General features: G+C 34.8%; 1 protein-coding gene across 2 annotated transcripts in view; it reads right to left on the bottom strand.

Annotated features, from left to right (window-relative positions):
* The window catches only part of Pard3b (par-3 family cell polarity regulator beta), a 981,002-nt gene that overhangs the window by 850,250 nt on the left and 106,159 nt on the right, over positions 1-24,593 (bottom strand). For both annotated transcript variants that reach the window (XM_048808385.1, XM_048808386.1), the window contains exon 2: positions 1,549-1,650. In XM_048808385.1, coding sequence (XP_048664342.1) covers positions 1,549-1,650 — 102 coding nt within the window. The remainder of the gene's footprint in view (positions 1-1,548; positions 1,651-24,593) is intronic.

The raw sequence follows: 24,593 nt of genomic DNA, 5'->3' as shown, positions 1-24,593 counted from the left end.
GGGGGGGGGGGGCATATTTTCTTCTGGCCCTTCTTAATTTGCCATTTTTCAGCTTTTCATTTTAATACACTGACATTAGTGAAATCTGAGGCAGGAAGAGCCTTCATTAATAAAAACCCTAGAGACCTAGAATATGTCAAAGGAAAGGGGTAGTCCTGGGGAAGAAGCAGAAAGTGCAAGTGGGAAAAATGAGTGAAAGCCCTCCCTTGGGAGCCTGAGAGTAAATCATGCATTTTTCTTTACTGAGACCAACTAAATAAACAGGAAGTGCATCAAAATTATCTAGCAAGAGTCACCTGGAGAGAGTGACATTAATTCAGTAAGTGTTCCCAAAGAATCAGACTCGTATAGGACACTGCACTGGTCACTATTAACACAAAAAACACAAAAGAAACTAAAGTTTCCCTGTCCCTGTCCTCTGGCTGCTGACAAGCTACTTAGGGAGATAAATTTCTTGGAAAATTGGTAGTTTCCATGCAAAGCAAACTAAGTTTGAGTTCCAAAGATGAATATAAATTTGAAGAGTCAGAAAATATCTTGCAGAAAAAGAAAAACGTAAGTTTGACTGAGTTCAATAAATCACACATGCACACACACACACACACTTTCATATTCTAGTCCAGATCAAAACACACAAATGTGTACACACACACAACTCCAAACTGCAGAAAAACATGTTACAAACACGAATTAGCATAGTACAAACCATGCTAAGGATAAATACATAATAGAAGAAATTTTGGAAACAGTTCAATTTTGGAGGACACATTAGACACTGATAAGAGGAACCCCACCCAGAATTAATTTTAAATAGTGTGTTTCAACAGCAATAATCCAGCATATTGCAACTGAATATTTTATTTTTACACCCTTCTCAGTTTAGTACCACAAGAAAAATACAAATAAAATTATGTATTTGCAATGGAATTATTCCCACATAGGTGGCAGAACAGGCTCAAAACTTTCTGAAATATTCAATTTAGTCCTTTTTTTAAAATTTCAGCAATGAAAACAAGGACTATTTTTTAATAACAAAATATTTTATTATTATTTTTTCAAATCTTCATACATAAATGGGGAAAATAAGGACTATTACTCAAGAGAATTGGTGGCCAGCTACATTATGAAAAATAGTCACAATAGTTCAGGAGGCATTCCTCCCTGTGATATTCTCTACTGCAAAGCACATTCAGACCTCAGGCATTAAGCTGAATATTTAGCAAGGGCTAAGAATAAACTCCAGAGCCAGCAACCACAAGGAAAATTCCAACAACCTCAGTGGCTGACACTAATTTATTGAGATGTATCAGGAACTCTTGGGAATGAAGTGTCTGCTAATTAGGCCACCACAAACAGGCTCCCAAACCTTGACAAAGTTTTTCCAAACATCTGATGAAGAACTGTGATTTATGGGCTGCCTAGGTTAAACCTGAACAGATGGTATCTTTTAATAATAATTGACACATGAGTTTGTTAAGGGTTTCAATGTCTTGCAAACATGCATCTCCATAGAGGAAAACAAAGAGCAACATTTTTAGAATCATCTACCTTATCTTTGTCTTCAACAACATCTGCCAAGACATCATCTGGATCCAGGATGCCTCCATCTGTGTATTCTAAGTGATGAATCTTCACCCAGTAACCAGGATCCTATGGTATTAAAAAAAAAATGTTTCATGACTCCATCTTCTTTTAAAAAATGATACAATGTAATTTTAAGAGAAATAAATTGACTCATTAATAATATGCTCTAGTAATAATAACATTTTCAAACAACCAAAACAAATGTCGTCTTTTTATTTGGATAAATGGTTGGCATTTTTTCCCTGTTTAAGTCAGTGAATCAAAGTATACATATTGCATCAATTTTCCTTGAAGATGAATTGTAAGCAAATGTAAATTGCTCCAGTATCTTGAAAAGCATATTCAAAGAACTTTTTATAATCCCCCACAACTTAGATAATGCCAAGAGGATGCTAGAAAACATCTTCTTGAGAGTACTTCCTGAAATGGGGAATGAATGTTCAAACTAAGGTCCCAAAGCTGTAGTAAAAAAAAAAAAAAAAAAGCAAAGAAAAAATCTAAAAGGCAGAAATCTGTGATTGCAACAGCTGTCACTTTAGAATATAGGGATGGAATGGGTGACCTCCAAGCCCTTCATCTTTTTAAATCCCAGGCTCTATGTGCATCCTCAGCTCTAGATTATGCAATGACACATGAAGCAGAGAGCTCCTACCTCCTGAGTCTTGGCGGCAAATTGCAAACCGTGTTCTGAGTTGAACCGAGTTCTCTGAGGTAGCGACTGAAGAGACTTCCAACTAAACCATCGCTTAGTATTAAGAACTGCTTATTCTGATAGTAGAATTTGGAAAGGAGTGGTCTAGTTCAGTTATTTCCATTTCCAGAAAAGATACGAAAGTGAGTCATTGTAACAATGAGACAAGAACACAAACCAAAAAGAAAGTGAAGAAAAAACATAAGTAAGGATTTTACCAGAATATCCAAGCCAAAATCCACTTGGTTCTGTGATTCTTAGAAAGCCCCTCAAAGTGGGAAACTATTTAGCTATAAAGTACTCAGTATCCAATAAAGGAACAGATGTCAGTGTGTGAAAAGAGATGGAAATTCCAGGATAAGGCTCTAAGTCCTTATCACATGAATCTTTATTAAAAGTAAGAACTACCATAACCCACAGAATGCAACTGCAATTTTATGAAAGCTAATAGAAATGGTTGTCATATAGCTCTCTCTTTAACTGACCCCTGATAAAAGGCGAGGGCATACTATTAAATAATAATTCTTTTAAGGCATCTATTTGGAGGACTACTGAAATGTGGCCCAAGTGCATAGCTTTCCAGTAATTCAACCTTATAAAGTGACAGGATAAAAATCTAAAGGAATTCTCCTTAGGTAGGCTTTGGACATTTCAAAATTAAGTGTTCTATATAGTATATAAGGAGCAATTCTTAGTAACCTGAAAGGAGTTTCATTTGCTTCTAAATCTAGACTTACTGTAGAAATATTCATGATTTACCAAGAAACTTTAAATGCCTCACTATTGCCAGATAGCAATTCCAAAGATATGAGCAGTGAAAATGTAATCAGGTAAAAAAAGCATAAAACACCCATCACTCAGATTCTGTAACCAGAGATCTTTGTGGACTCATGGAGATTGTGCTATAAAAGATGAGCAAGTATAGCAGGCGAGATTCCAAACAGGGAGGATACTGAAGTGTAAAAAAAAAAACACTGTGTCTTGGGCACTGGACTGTCTGAATGCCCCAAGCAATCTTTGGTAATAGAATCTTTATTCTGGGGTCACTCCACAGCACCATATTCCTCCAAATCTACCTAGACTTTCAACCAAAATCTAGAGTTTATGTTTTCCTTGTAAAAAATGGCCTGCTTATGAAAGGAGTTCAATTTAATTAATTTCTATAAACTTCCACTGAGTTGGGTTTTGATATATTAAAGCTCTTTAGATGAAATCTGTTGATTTCAACCATGTTTACAAAAAGTGATATATTCTAAAGGGTTTGCTTTTTTTAATATTTATACTTAAAAGCAGACATCTATTAAGTTGTCTGCTTTTTTCTTGTGCTTGGTTTGTAAAAGCAGATTTTATCACATAAAACTATGACAAACAATTTCCCCTAACAACTGCAGTGTAAGTTAAAGTCCACCTTGCTTCCTGCCTAGAAATAGCAAGAAGAAAACCAGAGTCCAGATTTAAAAGAGAAAATTTTAAATATATACACATATATATACACATATATTATAGAAGGAAAAATGATGTGATCAGTTATACAGAGAGTGGCAGACAAGGGTGCCGCAATCTCCAAAGCCTAGCTAAGGAGAATTCCTTCAGGCGGGTAAGACAGTCACAGTGCATTCTTCCTGCACACACACACTCATGGGACCTAAGACATTCTGAAAAATAACAGGACTTGAAACTCAGGCACTTCTCTAATTTGATTCAAAAGAATATACAACTAAATCAAGTTAAAAAGCAATTTGATAATTTTGAAATAATGTATTTGACCAAAAAACACTTAAATATACAATACCAGAATTTACTCGACTCTAATTAAGACTCCCTATTGCACATGGATGCTGTCATTTCATATATTCTCTGGAGAAGAGTAGATTCATGATGGTCACACTTGTAGCCCTGAACCAAAACAGACAAGCCATAGGAAATCAGTCTCAGGATTAATATTATATACATCCAAGAAAAGAAAATCAATAAGCCAGCATGTACCGACCGCGGTTCTGTCCCTGTGGTATTTGGCCATGGTGCCATAGATCATTAAGAATACACATTCAATATTTGCAGCCTACAGCCTTCATAAGACTGTAAATTTACCCTGACTCTTTTATGCATGTTAAAATTTCAACCATTACACTGCAGTCAACATTTTGCATCTCATTTACTTGGCTTTATTGCCATGAGGAATAAAACTGATCAGATATGAAAAGATGTTCACATATGTGTCTTGGTTCACACAATTAATCACTTGGAAGCATTTACCATGTTTTTTCATAATTGTGACATTTAGTTTACCATTGTACTGCACCAATATCTGTAATACATATAACTTTCAAATTATTTTGAAAATCTCTCTAACACATTTGCTTACTTTGCAACAGTCTTATTACCTGTGTTCCCAGGATCATTAAAGTATTGTAAGATAACACACCACTCATTGGGTTTTCTCCACTTCTAACATATATTATCCTCTTTAAAAATAATATACATTTATGTAAAACCCTATTGGAATATTTAAATTAAAATAAATTTATCTATAGGGATAAATTGAAAAAATAAACTAAAACAAAAATGCATGCATTACAGGAAGAAGACAGTCATAGGGTGTTTTTAATGATCAAATGTAGAAATCGTTCCAAACAGGCATTGATTTTTTTTAAAAAAATATTTTTGTAGTTGTTGATGGTCCATTATTTTATTCATTTATTACATGTGATACTGAGAATCAAACCCAGTGCCTCTCACATGCTAGGCAAGTGCTCTACCACTGAGCCACAACCCCAGCCCTAAGCATTGATATTAATAACAAGAAATACCCTCCACTGTGTCTTGAAGATGAAATTTGACCCCATGCTTTGGGTAATGTATATTTATCAAAGTATAGAACAATAACTTTCCATCTGCAGTACCTAAAGGAGTAGACTGTCAAGGCAGATACTCTAAAACTGTAGGATTGTGACAATAATCAAAAGAGAGGGTAAAGTTAGAGGTTCCTGAGCAAAATGTCTATGGTACAAGACAAGAAAAAAATTTTCAATGGCAACAACAACCCAAAGTTGAGGGAACACTGCAAAAGAAAGGCCAACGGTAGGAGAAGGGCTGCATTTAGTCAGTGGTGCACTCAATGCAACTAGTTAGAGGCTTCTTGTTTTTACAAGAATACTTTTACTTGCAGGAACAAAAACAACGGTGGAATGGAACTCAACAGAAAGAGTTTTCTTTATACAATTAACAATGTGTATTTGGTGGTGTGTACCCACAAAATGATATTTCATTAATTTTGTCATTATTACAAACTGCAGATAATTTGTTTTAGTGCTTACTATAGGCTATGTATAACAGGGATTAGGAGTTTTATATGACTAACTCATTTATCCTTAAACAACCTCATAAAATAGTCATCAATCCACTTTACAGATGAGGAAACCAAGGCATGAGTAAGGGAACTGACTTACTCAAGGTCATGTGCTTAATAAGCAGCAGAGCCAACATAGGCATTTTTTAAAGTAGAAAAATATGTATATATTTTTAGATTAAGTAATAATACAATGCATAGTTACATAGGAACCAGCAGGAGAGCAGGTCTATTTGTATCCTTACACAAGTCTATGGGCCCAGGCAAGATGACATTGCTCCTGGCCTCAGATACTTCGTCATTAGTGAGCATGCAGATCCATGGCCTCCTGCATGATGTGCCACACACACAGGCTGAAGTACAGAAAACACAAAGGGACACGTAATGCAAGGCTCCATATTCTTCATATAAGTGGCCTTACCAGTGCTTCACAACTGAGAGAAACAAGTGGGAGAAGTTTCAAAATATAATTCTTCGTAATCATAGAATTGAGGGCTTGGACAACAGTGGAAAAGGTTCTTACTGCTGAGAACAAAATGGAAGTTGGAGGCATCTAACATTGGATAGAGAATTATGAAAATATGCTACTTTTGCCATAACCTTCTGGGGGTATTCGTCCCTCTACCCAAGACCAGAAGGTCATCAGATGCTCCACGATGCACCCAGGAAGGCGAATGTGTCAGAACATGTCTAGAGACTCTCGGGTAGGCAGAGAACAGGAGTCTCTGAGGAACCAGCCACAGGGCCATGTAGGAAAAAAACAAAAAGGGATGCCTACGTGAAACCTAGCAGAACAGCACGGACAGCTGAAAGGAAAGAATCATTTCCGAGAAGAAGTCACCAATATAAAGATCACTGCAATCCTCCTCTAATGATCTTCAAAACATGCTTCACCTTCCCAAAAAAGATCCACCAAGCACAAACCTCAGAACAAAAGCCTCGTAGAGGAAAATGGGCTGAAGCCACTTTAATCGACAGTGTTTCCAAAGAATTCAGGAGAACCACAACGGGACCCAGAGTTCTTATGCTGGGTTGAAAGCAGCATCTGATGTAGTCAACAACAAGATAATAAAGCCCAAGTTATATGTGAAATGAGGATGAATGAGACCATCTATAAATTCCCTTCCTGCTCTAAAAATCCATGATCCTACCAAGGGAAAGAGGGTATAGGAATACTAACATCATATAAAGAATATGTGAAAGAAAGAAAACCGTATTACTAAATATAAAGGGGTACATTTCATTATGAGGAAAGTGTCAGTCCAACATGGAGAAAGCAAGTCTCTAACCTATACAACAATCTAATTTCAATGAATACTCTGCCAAAATGGACAGATCTTCAGCACAAACATGTGCATACACACATACAGTGAGAGATTTGATAATAAACCAAGAACTCAGGGAAAAAAAGCATCAACACAATTTTAACCTTATTTGTATTTATATATTCTCTCACACACAGAGATGTATACGTATGCATATAATACAACCAAAAAGATTAGAAAACACTTTCTTTAAAAGTGTACTTGGAACATGTATCAAATTCCAAAGGCAAGCCAATCCAGGGAGGGAAAGGGGCAGGAAAGAGAAGGTACTCAGAAAGGAGATTAAGTAAATTAAGTTATATGCATGCACAAATACAGCATAATGAATCTTTCTGTGTAATTACAATGCTCCAATAAAAAATAAAAATTAAAAAATGTGTTCTCTGATTACAATAAAATCAACTACAGAAAGAGATCTAGAAAAAGTCCACTTGTTTAAAAATGGAAAATAAATTAAAATTAGAAAATAAAGTTCTTAATACTCCAAAGATGAATAAAGGAAATGAGAAAGTATTTTTAATTTAAAAATGATTAAATATTAAGTAATTGTTGATTGCAACTAAAGCAGTGTTGAACAGGTTGGTAATGCCCTTTGATACATATATTAGGGAAACAAGCTAAAAAAATTTAGCTAGAAAAAGAACAGTCCTAAAGTTTTTACTGTTTACATAAAATGAACAAATTATTCGATAAACTTAGTAAAAAAAAAACTATAGGAATAGAAAATATAATATAAAAACAATTAAAGAAATTCAATCTTCCCACAAAGAAAGTTCCAGACTCAGATGACTTCAGAGGCAAAAATCTCCCAAATATTTGAGGAACAAATAGTGTTAATCTTTATACAAATGCTTCTAGAAACTAGAAAAAGAAGAGATTCTCCTAGACTTTTTTTTTATGAGAATAGCATAACTTTGATATTAACAATTAACAAGGACATTACAAGAGAACTATACACTGGTCTGTCATGGATGCATATGTTAAATAAAAATAAATTTTTGTAAACTCAGTAATGTATGTAAAAGATAATACATTATAACCAATTGTGATTTATTCCAGTGATGCAAAAATAGTTTAAAATTCAAAAATCAATCATAGTTATTCATCAAATTAATAGGAAAAAAGTATAAAAACTAGTTGATCATCAAAATGAACACAGAAAAAGCATTTGTGAATAATCACAACCAGTTCACAATAAAAAGTATCTTAGAAAACAAGAAACACAAATAACTAAGCAGACAAAATAAGTAAAAGAAAAATAATTAAATAACATTTACAATAGCATCCAAAATCAAATATTTTTTGGAATAGTCTAACAGAAATGTGCAATGTGCACTAAAAATTGAAGAAGACTGTGACAGATTAGAAAACTCAATATTATGAAGATGTAAATCTTGTTCAAATTAGGCAAGATTTGGTTAAGGTCAGGAATGTGCCAATATGGAGCAAACAGAATTATACAACACCGATTAAAATGTAAATGTGTACAATCACTTTGGAAAATGGTAATATCTGAACATAAAGCTAAACAAAAATGTACCACAAAATTCAGCAATTTCACAAATAGGTTTGTATCCAAGTGAAAGGAGTATAGAGAGTTACTACCAAAGGTAAGAACAAGAATACTCAAAGCAGAATTATTTCTAATACCTTAAAATCAGGAAATAATCCAAATATTCATTGCCAGAAGAACAGATAAAATGTAGTATGTTCGTGCAATGGAATCCATACAGCAAGAAGAAAGAACTACAAGTTCATGCACCAATCTGGGCGAATCTCTCAGTATCATTGTACAAGAACACCCAACTACAAAAGAAGTACATATTGTACAACTCTGCACATGGCATAACAAACTAACAAGGAGTAGCCAGAAGACTGGCCACTCTCTGTGAGGAGAAAGACAGGGAGTGAAAGAGGAAAGCCCTGGGTGTGTGGAACCACATTCAGTTCCTTAATCTCTGTGAGCTACACTGACCTGCGTACTCTCCTATGTGTGCACTGTACTTCCAAAAGAATGTCTTTCAAACTGAAATACCTAATGGCTCCTTTCACACAATATACATCTACAGGTAAACAGATGAAGACCACCAAAAGCTGCTCAGGATATGAATCTAGATTTCTGGTTTCCTTGGAAGTAAAAGAAAAGAAAATATCTTAAAACAAATTAAAGGAAGACCAGACTATTCTACCAGCTAAATGTGTAGCTCACTAGCCACTAGTTATTCAAAACTGCCAGGACACACAGGAGAGGATTAATTGACCACAGGCTTAAGTGAGTTAACAGTGGGATGGATCTGTGAAGATTGTTATTGCTGGAATCTCAGGCTCTGGCAACAGAAGTACTATGTCCAGAACAGGGAGTCATGACCTTGTTCTGTGCTGATGTGGCCATACCACAGAAGTTTTTGTCAAATTTTAAGAGGGGATTGTTAATCAGCTGGAGAACACCCACATCATAAAAGATCATGGGGGCTAGAAATATGTCTTGGGATGTGTGCACCGAACTAATTTAGGTTTGTTCAAATGGAAAGACTCAAAGTGAAACATTTTGCTATTTCAAATATAGAAGAACTATAGTTTACAAGGCACTGAGCTCTTAAAGCTATCAAGTAAGGCAAAATTCACCGATGAAATTATCCCTGTACATTCCTGAGGAAGAAACCATATTAGAATGAACATACTTCCTCTCAGTAAGGCCAACACTACTTTTTGTTTAATTGGAGTATTTTATTATCTTTTCAGTTGAGCACCAGATGAAGTATCTGGATTATGGCAGAGACCATGTTCTGTGAAAAATTCTTAAACATTCAGACTCACACTAGGGCCACAGAGACTCAACCACAAGCACATGGGAACTGAGACAGCCAAGGTCAAACAGAGTCTCTCATCTGTTCTCACTCTAAGATAGAGGCTCACACTCAGCTCATACAAGTTCAATTAGCTACACTATTCAAATTCGTATCTTCTCCTTTTTCTTAAGCTCTCGGTAAACAGTAAACATAAAAAAATTAAAGGAGCATATCAGACCTCTCATCAAATTAGAAGGTTTCCACATACAATATTCAGTGTGTTTTGAGTTGCTCCAAAAATGTTACATGGACAATAGACAGGTAGATGGAAACTGAGCATAAGAAAGACTTTCAAAAAGGGCCATCTGTGAATGGAACAGGTAGCATAATGGAGTATATACTCTGCACCCTGTTAGGAGTCAAATGGAGGCTAGGGTCACCATATCTCAAGGATGCAATAGGATAAAAAGGAGTGGAAAAATTCCCAACACTTGGACCTACAGTGTCTAGAACCTGGAAGATCTTTGGGGCTTTAAAACCACAGGTACAGAAACTTCTTAAAAGAAATTCTTCTATGTCATAAGAATAATAGATATGGCAGTTTGGCATGATGCCACAATTACAATGCATCTCCAAACAAAGTCTTATTTAAAATTTCCTAATCTATCAGCTATTCAAGGTGTAATCTGAAAATTCTTTAATAAACAAATTTGAGAAAATTTCAATCCCAAGATAAAAAGAATTACTGTGGTAGAAGGAAAAAATAACAGAATTTTATTGATTAGAACATTCTTTTTAAAAAGAGTAATTTCTCACTCCAAAATGACACTCATCCCTACACACCTCCCACTGACACCCCCCCCCAAAAAAAAATCCTAACATTTTTTTAAGCCTTAAGTAGTAAATTCATAAATTTAAAACCTGGTAGAAATTCACTGGCTTCATGATTACCTACAGCAGCCTTCCCATCTAACAGGAAAGCAGAATACACAGAGCTTAAACCAAAAGAAATTTCTCCATGATGTATAATTTTAAACAGAAATGATTTCAGTATAGAAGCATGGATGATTCCAGGGAATTCCTTTTATTTTATCTCACAATCCAAATTTTCAAAATATCACTAATAGCCTCTTCTTCTTTAGTAGAAAGAAAAAAATATACATCCATTTTTTTTTAATTCTAGGGTTAGCCTAAACTTATTTGGGAGAAATAAGGGGCTTAATTAGTTAATTGTTTTTTTTTAAATAAAGAACATATTTTAATTAGTTTTAAATCTACTATCCATATCATTGCAGCCCACCACGTCTTCACAAAAATATGGAAGTCTTTTTTTTTCTATAGACCTAATAACAAGTTAAATGCTTACTCTTAAATGCATTAACCCTTAAATAAATATCAGTATTAAATACAATGCACTCTTAAAATTATATAAAAAATCAAGTATTAAAAGTCTGAAATTAACACATTTCAAATGTATTTAATTGAAACATGTATTTTTTAAAAAAATTCAGTATGAAATACTTTTAAAACACTAACCCACATTAATAATACTGAAATACAATGATTTAAAATAACTTTAAAGAAAACAGCTGATTTTTTTAAAAAATCATGTTTTCCATTATTTGTTTCCAATGAAATTTTATACTCCAAAGCCCTCAATGCCAAGGTTTTAGAAGCTTGTGTGGTCCAAAGGAATGCAAAACCTACATCCAAAGAATGAAAGCAGCCCTCTCTCCAAAGAAAGTGAAAGCTGTTAATTTTTAAAATAATTTATCTCTTATAAAACCCTAAAAAATATTCTGCCACAAAATTAATTTTAAAATGAATAAATTTTAGAATACAAATTTGTAATAACCCACAGTTTACTTAATGCAGCCAATTAAACTCAAACTTCCTTGCTGTTCTAATGCTGACACCTTGGTACAGTAACTCCAAAATATGCCTTTGACAATACTATTTCCCAGTTGTGTCTACCTTTGTGCATATGAATGAGGGAGAAAGGTTTAAAGTTTTATGTGGGTAATAGCCATTGCTACTAGCTCTTTACTGGAACAGTGCTTTCTGGCTCCATCACTGAAGAAATTATGATTCAGAAAGGAAAATTTTAATTTATAGCAGAAGAGGTACTGGTGGCAGTATTTAGAAAAGTAGGTTAACTGCAAGATAAACAAATACCTCATCAATTAATCCCCCAGTTCACTGTTTATAAATTTTTTTAAGTAGGGCAGCAATATGAATAGTGAGGGATTATCTGTCTCTGATCTCTGAAAGTACTGGAGATAATATTGCTTGCTACTGTTAGTTTTGTTCTTCTAACAACAAAGTCATTCCTCTGGACAGCTACAGATGGATCACAGGTGTAGCTAAAAGAAAACAGCAACTATAGGAAAGCAAGTAGGCAGAGCTGAGCTCACATATCCCCTTCTCAGACTACCTCTAGAGCTAATGCTCTACCAATTTTGTAATGATGAGGATCACGAGATATCCTTATTCAATTATTTGTTAATTTTTACAGCTTGATCTTCCCAACTAGTGCATAAGCTCTCTGATTCCAACACCTCTATGGTGTTCTATGTCCCCAGCTCTTAAAACTACTTCTGACATTGATTGTGCATTTGTCATAGGAGTGTGGACTAGGAGAAACAGAATGAAATAACAAAAAAGTGGGGAAAACCTGGTGTAATCACAGAGCAAGCCATCGTATTTATATTTAGCACAAGCTCAAACCATGTGACCTAGATCTTTTGATACAGGCAATGGCAGTTTGGAAGAAACAGAAATACCCTGGACCACACACCCATGACTGCCAATTACACAACAAGGAATGTTCCTGCAACCTCTCTGAACAAAACAGAATTAAAAACCCAGCCTCTGGAAGGAATAAAGCTAAAACTTTAGTGAAGGAGGAATAAAGATAATAATTAAACATAATTAAATGGTATGTTAGTAAGTGATAAGCAATTTGGAAAGGAGAGAGAATAGGGACGGGGTAAGGAATACAGCAATGTGTCTTTTTAAATAGGAAGGTCAGACCAGGCATTGAAAGAGTGACATCTGAGCAAAGACTGGAGGTAAGTCAGTGGCAGACGGGAGAAGGGAAATCAGGTCTACTACCACATGGTACACCCTTGGGCAAGAACTTTTGCTGTCATTTGTAAAAGTCGAAACTCAGAAAAAGAACCCTGAGGTGTCGGTGGGAAAACTAGTTCCTGCATCAGGTTGAATATGTAGGGAAGAGGTGCAGAAACAGCACATGGTATTAACTATTTTCTCATCCTCACCAAGAGGACCCTGCCCCACACCAAGTAAAATTTTCCTCTACAAAATAAATTTCTAGTAGATTTATATCATTACTAAATATGGTTGTGGTGCCTTTTATTTTAAATGAAAATATTTCCAGAAGGGCAGAAGGACCTGTATGTTATTTGCCTCCCAGAAGTGTCCTTCCAAACTCCTGATTATAAGGCTCACCAGTCTTGAGTTGGAATGTCCCACATAATGAGGATAATCTAGCCCTGTACACAAAATGAAAGTGTTTAGAGTGTGTGTTTGTGGTGGGGGGTGGGCTATAAATCAATAAGCCTAGCTTTACAACTCATATGAAATCCATGCTTCCCCACACAGTCTACCCTCACTGGATTGTGAGAAATTTACTACATATTCACGTACATATACAGGCATATGCATTGATGCATATATAAATATTTCCTTTCTTGGCACACCATAACCTTAAATCCCACAGAGGCAGAGCCATTTCTGTCTCATATTCTTCTGTAATCCCAGCATCTGACATAGCCCTCTCTTTACAACACTTGTACAACAAACGGTGCCCATTATTACTACTTCGTGTAATTCCTCAAATCTGACAGTTATAGAGGGCAAAGGGAGCCTCTTGGCTTGGAAAACAAAGTCAACAGGATATGAGCAAAAGGTCCAGAAACACAAGTATCCAAATGCAAGAGACGTTTTTCATATGTCAAAATTTGGGGCAGGAGGAAACTCTCTTTCCCAGTTTTTCTCTGTGATTGAAATGTACTCTGTAGACCAATGTGGCCCATAAACTGTTGCTTTACATGTGCAATAAAATAGCAACCCCAGGGCTATAGTTGTGGCTCAGTGATAAAGCAGTCACCTAACATGTGGGAGGCACTGGGTTCAATCCTCAGCACCACATAAAAATAAATAAATAAAAGTATTGTGTCCAACTCCAACTAAAAAAATATTTTTTTAAAAAATAGCAATCCTAGAAAGCTAGAAGCCAGACTTACAGGTAATCCTCTTTCCCCACCATTCCTCACAGGTAATCAGATCAATGTGCTTCAACAAAATGAGGGACCCAGGAAACAGAAAATGCAATAGAGAAGACATAGAAAGGAAATTCTCAAATAGTGACATCAATAAATATGCTAACCTCCTGGGCCTTAGAGAACAACCAGCCCTGATTGGATTATGACAATTAAGAGTTCCAGGAACAGTGTTACTAGAAGAAAACACAAAACTGATAGGTTTTATGAAGGGTTTTACTCTGGAAAAAAATTGTAGTGAGAACCATTTTCTACAACTCTTACGAGTAGAAAGAACTACTTGAGATTCAAAGAAAACTCAGCAAATAAAATACATGCATGTCAAAAAACAAAATTCTGCATAACAAACAATTCCAGTTATTGGGTCAAGAGTGAACAGTATCAGCATGGTCAGAATAGTAAAAAACACTAATTACAGATTTAACTAAAAATTCCAGCAATACTTTTGGGAGGCAAGGGAAAGAGGGCAAAGCTGTAAGAAAGCTAGTGTTTTCAACCACCTTAATAGGATGTAAATAGGTAATGTCTAAAATTGATGGATTAAGAAACAGCTGAAGATTCATATTTAGAAATAAAAGTATACTGCTATTCCTTGAATCATATTTTTTTAATTACAGAAAAAAATTAAAAGACAAATAAAGGGTTTAAAGGGGCTACTTCAGGGACATGGTCTGCATGGGAAGGTGCCACCTGACCACTGTTTTTAATGGAACTGACTTCATTGGCTTGAGTGCTGTCTTCACTGCTTATGTACCACAAAAGCAAAGATCATATAATCTGTAAAGGCTAAAATACTGACTGGACCTTTACAAAAATGGTTTTCCAGCCCTGCTTTAAACCATACATAAGCATTACTTTGATTTTTTAAAATTGAAATGATGCAGAGGCAACTCTTTTAGATATTTGTTTCAGTACTTTTGAATATTAACACCTTCTCTCTAAATAAGCATTTCTGATTGCCCTAAGTAATTAACTTCAGAAATCATCTTTTGACTTCCTTAAACCATTGAGGGGAACTTAATACATTTAGGGTCCTACAACATTTCCACCTTTCCTTCTCCTAACACAGTTACTGAAATATTTTGTTTTCACCAATAGTTAGCTTTATCATCAGAATGAATACTGTAAACTTCAGGGTTTTGTTTTTTTTGGGTTTTTTTTTTTTTTTTTTTTTGGCGGGGGAGAGTTGCTTTTGTTCAGTATTTTTAAGATCATTCCTAAATAACTTTTATAACACCCATGACTGGGTCTTTCTTCTATTCTCCTTCCTAACCATATCTTTCTCAATATTTCATCACCCTCTTTCTCAAATGTGTCTGTACAAGTTTTCCCTTTTATATTCATGCCATTAGACTGAACATGGCCAGTTCTCAGTCTCCTTTGTGAATCAGCAAATTCCACACAGCCAATAGGTCTAAATTTCTCAGTGTTCACTGAATCACAGATACTCTGCTTATTTATACAGATGTTTTATCCCTAATGAATTCATCCATGCTTATTCCTCTACATAAAAGTAGATGGATCTCAAACACGTCTACCAGGATTTGTTACTGAAATCGAATAACCTGACTTCTCAACATAGATGACCAAAACTGAGTGTATGACTTTCTTTCTGAAAACCTTATTTCTTTTCTCTGTGAATGGCAGTACTTTTCAGTTATGAGAGCCAAAAATCTAGGATTCATTCTTACACTTCTCTGCTTCACCCCCATATGAAACGCCATCAAGGGGCTGGGGATGTGGCTCAAGCGGTAGCACGTTCACCTGGCATGCACGGGGCGCTGGGTTCGATCCTCAGCACCACATAAAAATAAAAAATAAAAGATGTTGTGTCCACCAAAAACTAAAAAATAAATATTAAAAAATTCTCTCTCTCTCTTTAAAAAGGAAAAAAAAAGAGAGAAAGAAATGCCATCCATCGTATTTTCTAAGTTGACCTCAGTTTTCTTCACCTCCACAACTATTCCCCTAGTTATATAAGACACCATCTCTTGCCTACACTACAGCAATAGTCACTACTGGTCTTCTCCATCAACGCTTTTCTGCAAAACTCCATTCTCTTCCCATAGACATGTGCTCCATGTCCTTGACTGCTTCAATCCATAATGTCCTTCCTTCCTTGCCCAAAATAACCTTTTATTTTCCTCTTCCTATTTTAATATTAGCTCTCATCTCTGTAGGCCCAACTCAGGTATGTATTCATCTCACTTATGAATCCTTTCTCAACTCTCCAATTGGAATTTATTTCTTCTCCTACTACCTCTATTATGTAGTTCATGCTTTGATTCTATTATTTCATTTTGCCTCTGTTATTTTTCTCTAAGTTTCCATCTCAGGTGTATGGGAAACATCTTCATCATCTTAACATGCTTCTTTTACCCACTATGAGAGAACCCACAGCCTGAGCTCAACAACTGCTCAATTACCAGTGATTGCCACATTGAAAAAAAAAAAAATTACACTTAGGCATAAGAAGATTGGTTAGGACAAGAGTATTTAAGAAAACTGTACTGGGAAACCCTCAGTCATCATTCTAAAAATGGTTAACAAAAAGCTTTATGCTCTACTTGAGAACAAAGTCATGATCAAAACTCTTCAACATTTGCGATCCCACACATCTTTCCAAAATAGTGCCACAATGTACTTGGAGATCTCTACAGCTTGATAAACAGCATACCAATCATGTCAGTGCCAAGCCTCATTTATCTCAATAATTTCACCTTTCTCATGAAAATTACCAATTCACCAAACAGGGCCTTTTATTTAATTACTTCATTTTGTGTATGAGGAAACTAAAAGCCCAGATCAAACATATTGCTTGATATCACAGTATTGGCCAGTAGCACAAACAAAATTGCAACACAGTAGTTTTCATTGAGTGAGTTGGTACTCCATGATCTGGGTTAAATAGAAAGGTCATAGGCATAGGCAAGGGTAGCTGGAATGGCTGGAATTCCTCATCCACTGGTTGAGGAATGTGGCTCACTCCCTGTAAAATAAGGAAATCTGCCTTTGGGTGTAAGACCATAGTCCTGAACCAGATGGCATAGAAGAGCCATACCAGGAAGAGCATCCTTGATGCTCTGCAGAGACTCTGTAGCCCTTTTAACAGAAGCCAAGCAGCTGGAGGGTGGGGCATTGCTAGACAGAGACCCCACCTTTCACATGATCAGATGCCACAGTCTGCTCTTCAAGGCCATTCTCTCTCTCTCTCTCTCTCTCTCTCTCACACACACACACAGTCAATGTAAATATATGTGTGAAGCATTTTCTAAAACCCTAAAATGGAGACATTTTGTACTTTCTAAAAGCTTGGATTAAAGAACAAAATTTTTAAAAATCAAGAAAATCATAGCCACAAACATGACTAACATACTGCAGGATTCTGAGGAGCCACTCCCCAAAATTCTTAACATTCCTAAATCAGTACAAACATTTTCTCTGTAGTCTTCTTCTTGAAAGAAATGGATTTGCTAAAATTGAGCCCACACAATACTTACATCAAATATTTACATTTGCCAAAGTTCCTATTCAATGCAAGGCTTTTAAACTAATGCCCAATAAACACAGTGAAGAATGAGATGAAATGAAGGGAAAGAACTAGAAGGTAGTGATTATTCCTCAGACTGTCTCCTGCTACCTCATCCTGTATGCATCCACTAATGAGCACACAAGACAAATTCTTACTACTTCTGCTCTCTGACACTCACATATCTAACCGAAAACTATTATCAGGAAATATAGCCAGAGGAATAAGCCCTGCTAATGAATCCAAAATTCTCAATAGCTATTTGCCTATATGTTCATCAAGATAGATTTTACCAAAGCCAGTAATGGGTTGAAAAAGAAAGTTCCTCAAACCCCAGAATGATTTTAAAAGTGAAATAAAATATCTTTTCATATTAAGAGTTTGGGACAATGTATTACTATTGACGTGCATCATGTCTAACAGAAAAATCACCTCTTAATGTACTAGACCAATGATCAAAAATGACTAACTTACAGGGAGAGTGGCAAGCATTTAGTTATACCCCAGCTGGCAACAACAACAACAAAAAATTATTTGCTTTATGTTACCTGAAGGCCATGTCTACAGCTCATTTGGTATGTGCAAACACAATACACGCTACCATGTAGGTATTTCTCTGTTACATGAAAAAAAGTCTAGCATCTGAGAAAAAGCAAGTGATGCTTCATTCTATATTCAGTTTTATCACTCCAGACATTTTATGCTTTGTCATCTACTTCTAAGTTTGGAATTAAGAGGAGATTCTCTGAATAAAACCTATCCTTCGGCACGACCAGCCAATGTATAAGTAAGCTATTAGACAGTAATGGGGCTAGAATATATCCAAGCCACAGTATGAGCCTTAGATCACGAATCAAATAAAAATCCCATCCAATTAAGGGCTCTATTCTTTGAACAAGACAATTTTATTTGCTGTCATGTTTGGATATTGAAAAAAGATTTCTTGCATTTTTGTCTCTCATCTGCTATCCATTACTTATACGCTTAAAAAAGAAAAAAAAAAGTGTTTCACAATTCAGCTATGCACACATGCCAAAAAAACCACTTTTCTACATTGCAAGGGCACAGTTTCATACTAAAATAATGCACTCTATAGAACAGAACTGGTAAATCTCTAATTACCAAGTTCATAAAATGTGATGTATTTTTTAAAACAGTTGCTATCTACTATGTGCAACACGTTGCTTTCCACGCAAGATTAATCCTCACCCAACCCTTACAAATAAACATCATGAACACTCTTACAGAGAAGAGAAAAATAAGAATCAAAGAGGTAGCATACCTTATAGAAAGTCAAAGAGATGGTAAATAGAGGAATCACATCTGCAGTTTGCAAACCCAAGACCAACCCCAAACATTAAATATTCTGAGCCCTACCCAATTTGCTTTCAATAGCATCTTTACATTTAAAATAAATTCTCAACAAAATATTCCATGAGGATGAAGTGAAAAAAAAAAAAGAAGCGGAAACCAGCAAAAAGAGAAACTACATTAAATGAGTAGTTAATCAAAGATGAAACTAATTCAAATTAAAAATCAGAAATATTGGGCTGGGGATGTGGCTCAAGTAGTAGCGCGCTCGCCTAGCATGTGTGAGGCACTGGCTTCAATTCTCAGCACCACATAAAAATAAAATAAAGTTATTGTGTTCACCTAAAACTAAAAAATGAATATTAAAAAAACAGAAATAAACTAAAATGAATGGAAATACAAATAATATCTCAATAATAACCTTGAATATTAATGGCCTAAACTTATCAATTGAAAGACATAGACTGGCAGATTGGATTAAAAAATAAGACGCAACAATATGCTGTCTCCAGGAGACTCACCTACTAGGAAAAGACATCCACAGACTGAAGGTGAAAGGATAGGAGAAAAACATACCACTATTATGGATCACATAAACAAGCAGGGATTTCCATTCTCATTTCAGATAAAGTGGACTTCAAGCCGAAGTTAATCATAAGGGATAAAGAAGGACTTTTTATGATGCTTAAGGAAATTATACATCAGCTAGACATAACAATAAATATTTATGCCCACAAACAATGGAGTATCTATGTACATCAAACAAAAACTTCCCAATTTCAAGAATCAAATAGATCACAACACAATAATACTGGATTACTTTAACACACCTCTCTCACTACTGGACAGATATTTCAAACAAAAACTAAATAAAGAAACTAAAGAACTAAATAATAAAATCAATAATTTAGACTTAAGAGAAATATATAGAATATTTCATCCATCAAATACACTTTCTTCTCAGCAGCACATGGACCCTTCTTTAAAAATAGACTATATCTTATTCCACAAAGCAACCCTTAGTAAATACCAAAAAAAAAAAAAAAAGGAGATAATATCCTGCATTCTTTCAGATCATAATGGAATGAAATTAGAAATCAATAACAAAAATAAAAATAGAAGCTACTCTAACACATGGAGAATAAATAATACACTATTCAATGAAGAATGGATAGCAGAAGAAATCAAGGATGAAATTTAAAAAAAAAAAACAACAACTTAGAAGTAAACATATCAAAACCTCTGAAACACTATGAAGGCAGCGATAAGAAGAACATTCGTTGGATTAAGCTCATATATTAAAAGAATAAAAAGTCAACAAATAAATGAGCTAACATTACATCTCAAAGCCCTAGGGGGAAAAAAAGAAGAAATCAACACCCAAAACAGTAGAAGACATGAAATAATTAAAATCAGAGATGAAATCAATGAAATTGAAACAAAAGAAATCATTCAAAAGCTGACAAAACAAAAAAGTTGATTCTTTGAAAAAATAGATAAAATTGATAAACTCAAATTACTAAAATAGCTGATGAAAAAGGAAATATCAAAACAGACAAAACTGAAATACATAAGATAATTAGTAACTATTTTGAAAATCTATACTTCAATCAAATAGAAAATCTTGACATCAACAAATTTCTAGTGATATATGATCTACCCAAACTGAATCAGGAAGACATACATGATTTAAACAATTGTCAGTAATGAAATAGAAAATGTCATCAAAAGCCTACCAATCAAGAAACATCTAGGACTAGATGGATTCTCAGCCGAGTTCTCCAAGACCTTCAAGGAAGAATTAACACCAATAATTCTCAAAGTATTGCATGAAATAAAAAAGGAGGGAATCCTTTCAAACTCATTCTATGAAGCTAGTATCACCCTGATGCCAAAACTAGACAAAGACACATCAAGGAAAGAAAACTTCAGACCAATATCCCTGATGAATATAGATGCAAAAACTCTCAATAAAATTCTGGCAAATTACATACAAAAGTATATTAAAAAGATAGTGCACCACAATCAAGTGGGGTTCATCACAAGGAAGCAAGATTGGTTCAACATATGGAAATCAATAAATATAATTCATCATATCAATAGACTTAAAAACAAGAATCGTGATCATCTCAATAAATGCAGAAAAAGCATTTGACAAGATATATCAACATTCATGTTCAAAACACTAGAAAAAAAACTAGGTAGGGATATAGGAACATACCTCAACATAGTAAAAGCAATCTATGCTAAACCCAAGACCAACATCATTCTAAATGGATAAAAATTGAAAGCATTCCCTTTAAAAACTGAAACAAGACAAGGATGCCCTCTTTCACCACTTCCATTCAACATCATCATTGAAACTCTAGCCACAGCAATTAGGCAGAAGAAAGAAATTAAAGAGATACAAATAGGAAAAAAAGAACCCAAATTATCACTATTGGCCAATGAGATGATTCTGTATTTAGAAGATCCAAAAAATTCTGCCAGGAAACTTCTAGAACTAATAAATGAATTCAATAAAGTAGCAAGATAGAAAATCAACACCCATAAATCAATCATGTTCCTATATATCAGTGTTGAATCTACTAAAACAGAAATCAGAAAAACTGCCCCATTCATAATAGCCTCAAAAAAAATAAAATAAACTATTTGGGAATCATCTAACAAAAGACGTGAAAGACCTCTACAATGAAAACTGCCGACACTAAAGGAAGAAATTGAAGAAGACCTTAGAAAATGGAAAGTCTTCCCATGCTCCTGGATAAGTAGAATTAATATTGTCAAAATGGCCATACTACCAAAACAGATTTAATGCAATTCCAGTTAAAATTCCAACAACAGTCTTCATAGAGTTAGAAAAAGCAATCATGAAATTCATTTGGAAAAATAAGACACACAGAGTAGCCAAAACAATCCTTAGTGAGAAAAGTGAAGTAGGAGGAGGTATCACATTCCCAGACCTTAAACTATAGCATAGAGCTAAAGTAACAAAATGCCATGGTACTGGCACCAAAATAGACATGTAGACCAATGGTATAGAATAGAAGACACAGAGACAAACCCACATAAATACAGTGATCTCATACTAGACAAAGGTGCCAAAAACATTTACTGAAGAAAAGATAGCCTACTATTCAACAAATGGTCTGGGAAAATTGGAAACCCACATGTAACAAAATGAAATTAAACCTGTATCTCTCACCCTGCACAAAACTCAACTCAACATGGATCAAAAAAGACTAAGGCACTAGATCAGAGATTCTATGCCTAATAGAAGAAAAAGTAGGCTAGTTTAGAATCTGACTTCCTTAACAAGACTCCTAAAGTGTAAAATCAAGAATCAATAAATGAGAAGAAATAAAACTAAAAATCTTCTTTTCAGCAAAAGAAGCAATCAATAATGTGAAGCGAGAGCTTACAGAATGGGAGAAAATCTTTACCACATGTACCTCTGAGCATTAATCTCCAGGATGCATAAAGAAGTCAAAAAACACCAATAAAACAAATAACCAAATCAATAAATGGGCTAAGGAACTGAAAAGACATTTCACAGAAGAAGAAATACAATAGATCAACAAACATATGAAAAAAAATGTTCAACATCTTTGGCAGTTAGAGAAATGCAAATCAAAACGAAGACTTCATCTCACTCCAGTCAGAATGAAAATTATCAAGAATACAAACAACAATAAATGTTGGTCAGGATGTGGGAGAAAAGGTACATTCACATTTTGCTGGTGGGACTGCAAATTGGTGAAACCATTATGGAAAACGGTGTGAAGATTCCTCAGAAAATTTTGAATGGAATTACCATTTGACCCAGCTATCTCATGCTCTGCTTTATACCCAGTCAACATACTCAGCCACGTCAATGTTTATAGCAGCTCAATTCACAATAGCTAAACTATGGAACCAATATAGATGCCCTTCAACTGATGAATGAATAAAAAAAATGTGATTTTATACACACAGAGAAATATTACTCAGCCTTAAAGAATGAAATTATGGCATTTGCTAGTAAATGAAATGATCTGGAGAATATCATGCTAAGGGAAGAAAATAAGCCAATCCCCCCAAAAACAGAATGAATGTTTTCTCTGATATGCAGATGCTAATTCACAGTAAGGGGGTGAGGGCTAGAGAAGAATAGAGGTAATCTGGATTAGGCAAAAGGTTAGAGTAAAGGAGTATGGGGGTAGAAGAAGAGTAGAATGAATTAGACATTATTACCCTATGTATGTGTGTGTGTGTATGTATGTATATGTATATGTGTGTGTGTATATATCTGCATGACCTATGTGATTCTACATCATGTACAATCAGGAAAAATGAGAAATTATACTCCATTTATGTATGATGTATCAATGTGCATAAGTGCATTTTACTCTCATATACTACTAATTAGAACAATAAGAAAAAAAAACAAATAGGTAATCTAATAATTTTCTTCATTTGGTAAAATCAGTAAAAGAGTTTCCAGAAGTGTGTTTGACCTTAATACATATATTTCACATTGCGGCTATATTTGAGCAAAGACCTTTAAGTACTGACTGTGCAACTGAGGGTGATATTCTCAACAGTAAAATATTAAAACTCAGTAGGAGCATGATTCAATGCAGAACTCAGGATAAGCTATGGGGAGTCTCAGGAAACTGAGTGGAAGTCAACATCATAATGCCAGGATGGACAGAGACTTGCCAAAGGAAATTTGAGAGAGGAGAAACTGGTAACTGAGGATAAAGCTCAGACCCAACTCATGCTTGTTATGGTAGATTGGGATGAGGAACTACCAAAATGTGGCAAGTGTAAAAAAAATGTCTATTTGTTTTATTTTGGTATTTGAATAAGGGAGGAAATATAGCACAGCCCCACTTCTTCATGAGGGAATATCTGCTAATGTAACCTAGGGATTTAGAAATATGTAATAGAACAACATTCTCCAAGTTGGTTCACAGATTCCTGGGGGTCCTCAAGATCTTCACAGGGGTCCAAAAGGTCAAAAGTATTTCCAAAACAATTCTTTGATAATATTACACATTACTGGTTCTAAAAAAAAAATTAAAAAACAGAGCTCCAAACACTTTCATTCTAAGGATTATAAATTTTATTAAAACTCAACCCTTGAATTCACATCTTTTTAATGTTCTGTGTGACAAAGTAAGAAACATATGTAAAGAGCTTCTGGTTTATAAGGGTTCTGCAAAGGAACTGAGTTGCAAATTGAACTTGCTGCACTTTCACTGAATGACATTTTTACTTGAACAAATGAATGATAGAAAAAACAAGGGTTTTTGCAGATGTGTTCTTGAAAATAAAATAGGACAGTTCAACAAAAACAACTTTTAGTATTTATCATCAATAATAAAATTCTAACCTTCAGATGAAAATTAGAATTTTGGAGAACTTATACTTGCCACAGTGAACTGGATAGCTTTCCAATATTTAAAGACCTTTCTGATAAGACTGGTGATAATATTACTAAATGTGATGATTTTGATCTGATATAGTGAAATGTGTCAACATCTGAAAGATTTGCATAACTCAGTTCACCAATATTTTCCAAGGATCAAATGTATAATGTCACAAAATCATATAGAGGTAAAAGATCCATTCAAAATGAAACATCAATGTACTTTAACAGTATACAGAAAGTTCTTTGAAATTGTTTCAATCTCCCACCTGCAAGAAACCTGTAAGAAATCACCACC

Source organism: Marmota marmota, unplaced genomic scaffold, assembly GCF_001458135.2.
Source record: "Marmota marmota marmota unplaced genomic scaffold, marMar, whole genome shotgun sequence".
NCBI classification, from domain to species: Eukaryota; Metazoa; Chordata; class Mammalia; order Rodentia; family Sciuridae; genus Marmota; species Marmota marmota.
The sequence above is the reverse complement of the archived record's forward strand: the minus strand, read 5'-3'. Positions and strand labels throughout refer to the sequence as shown.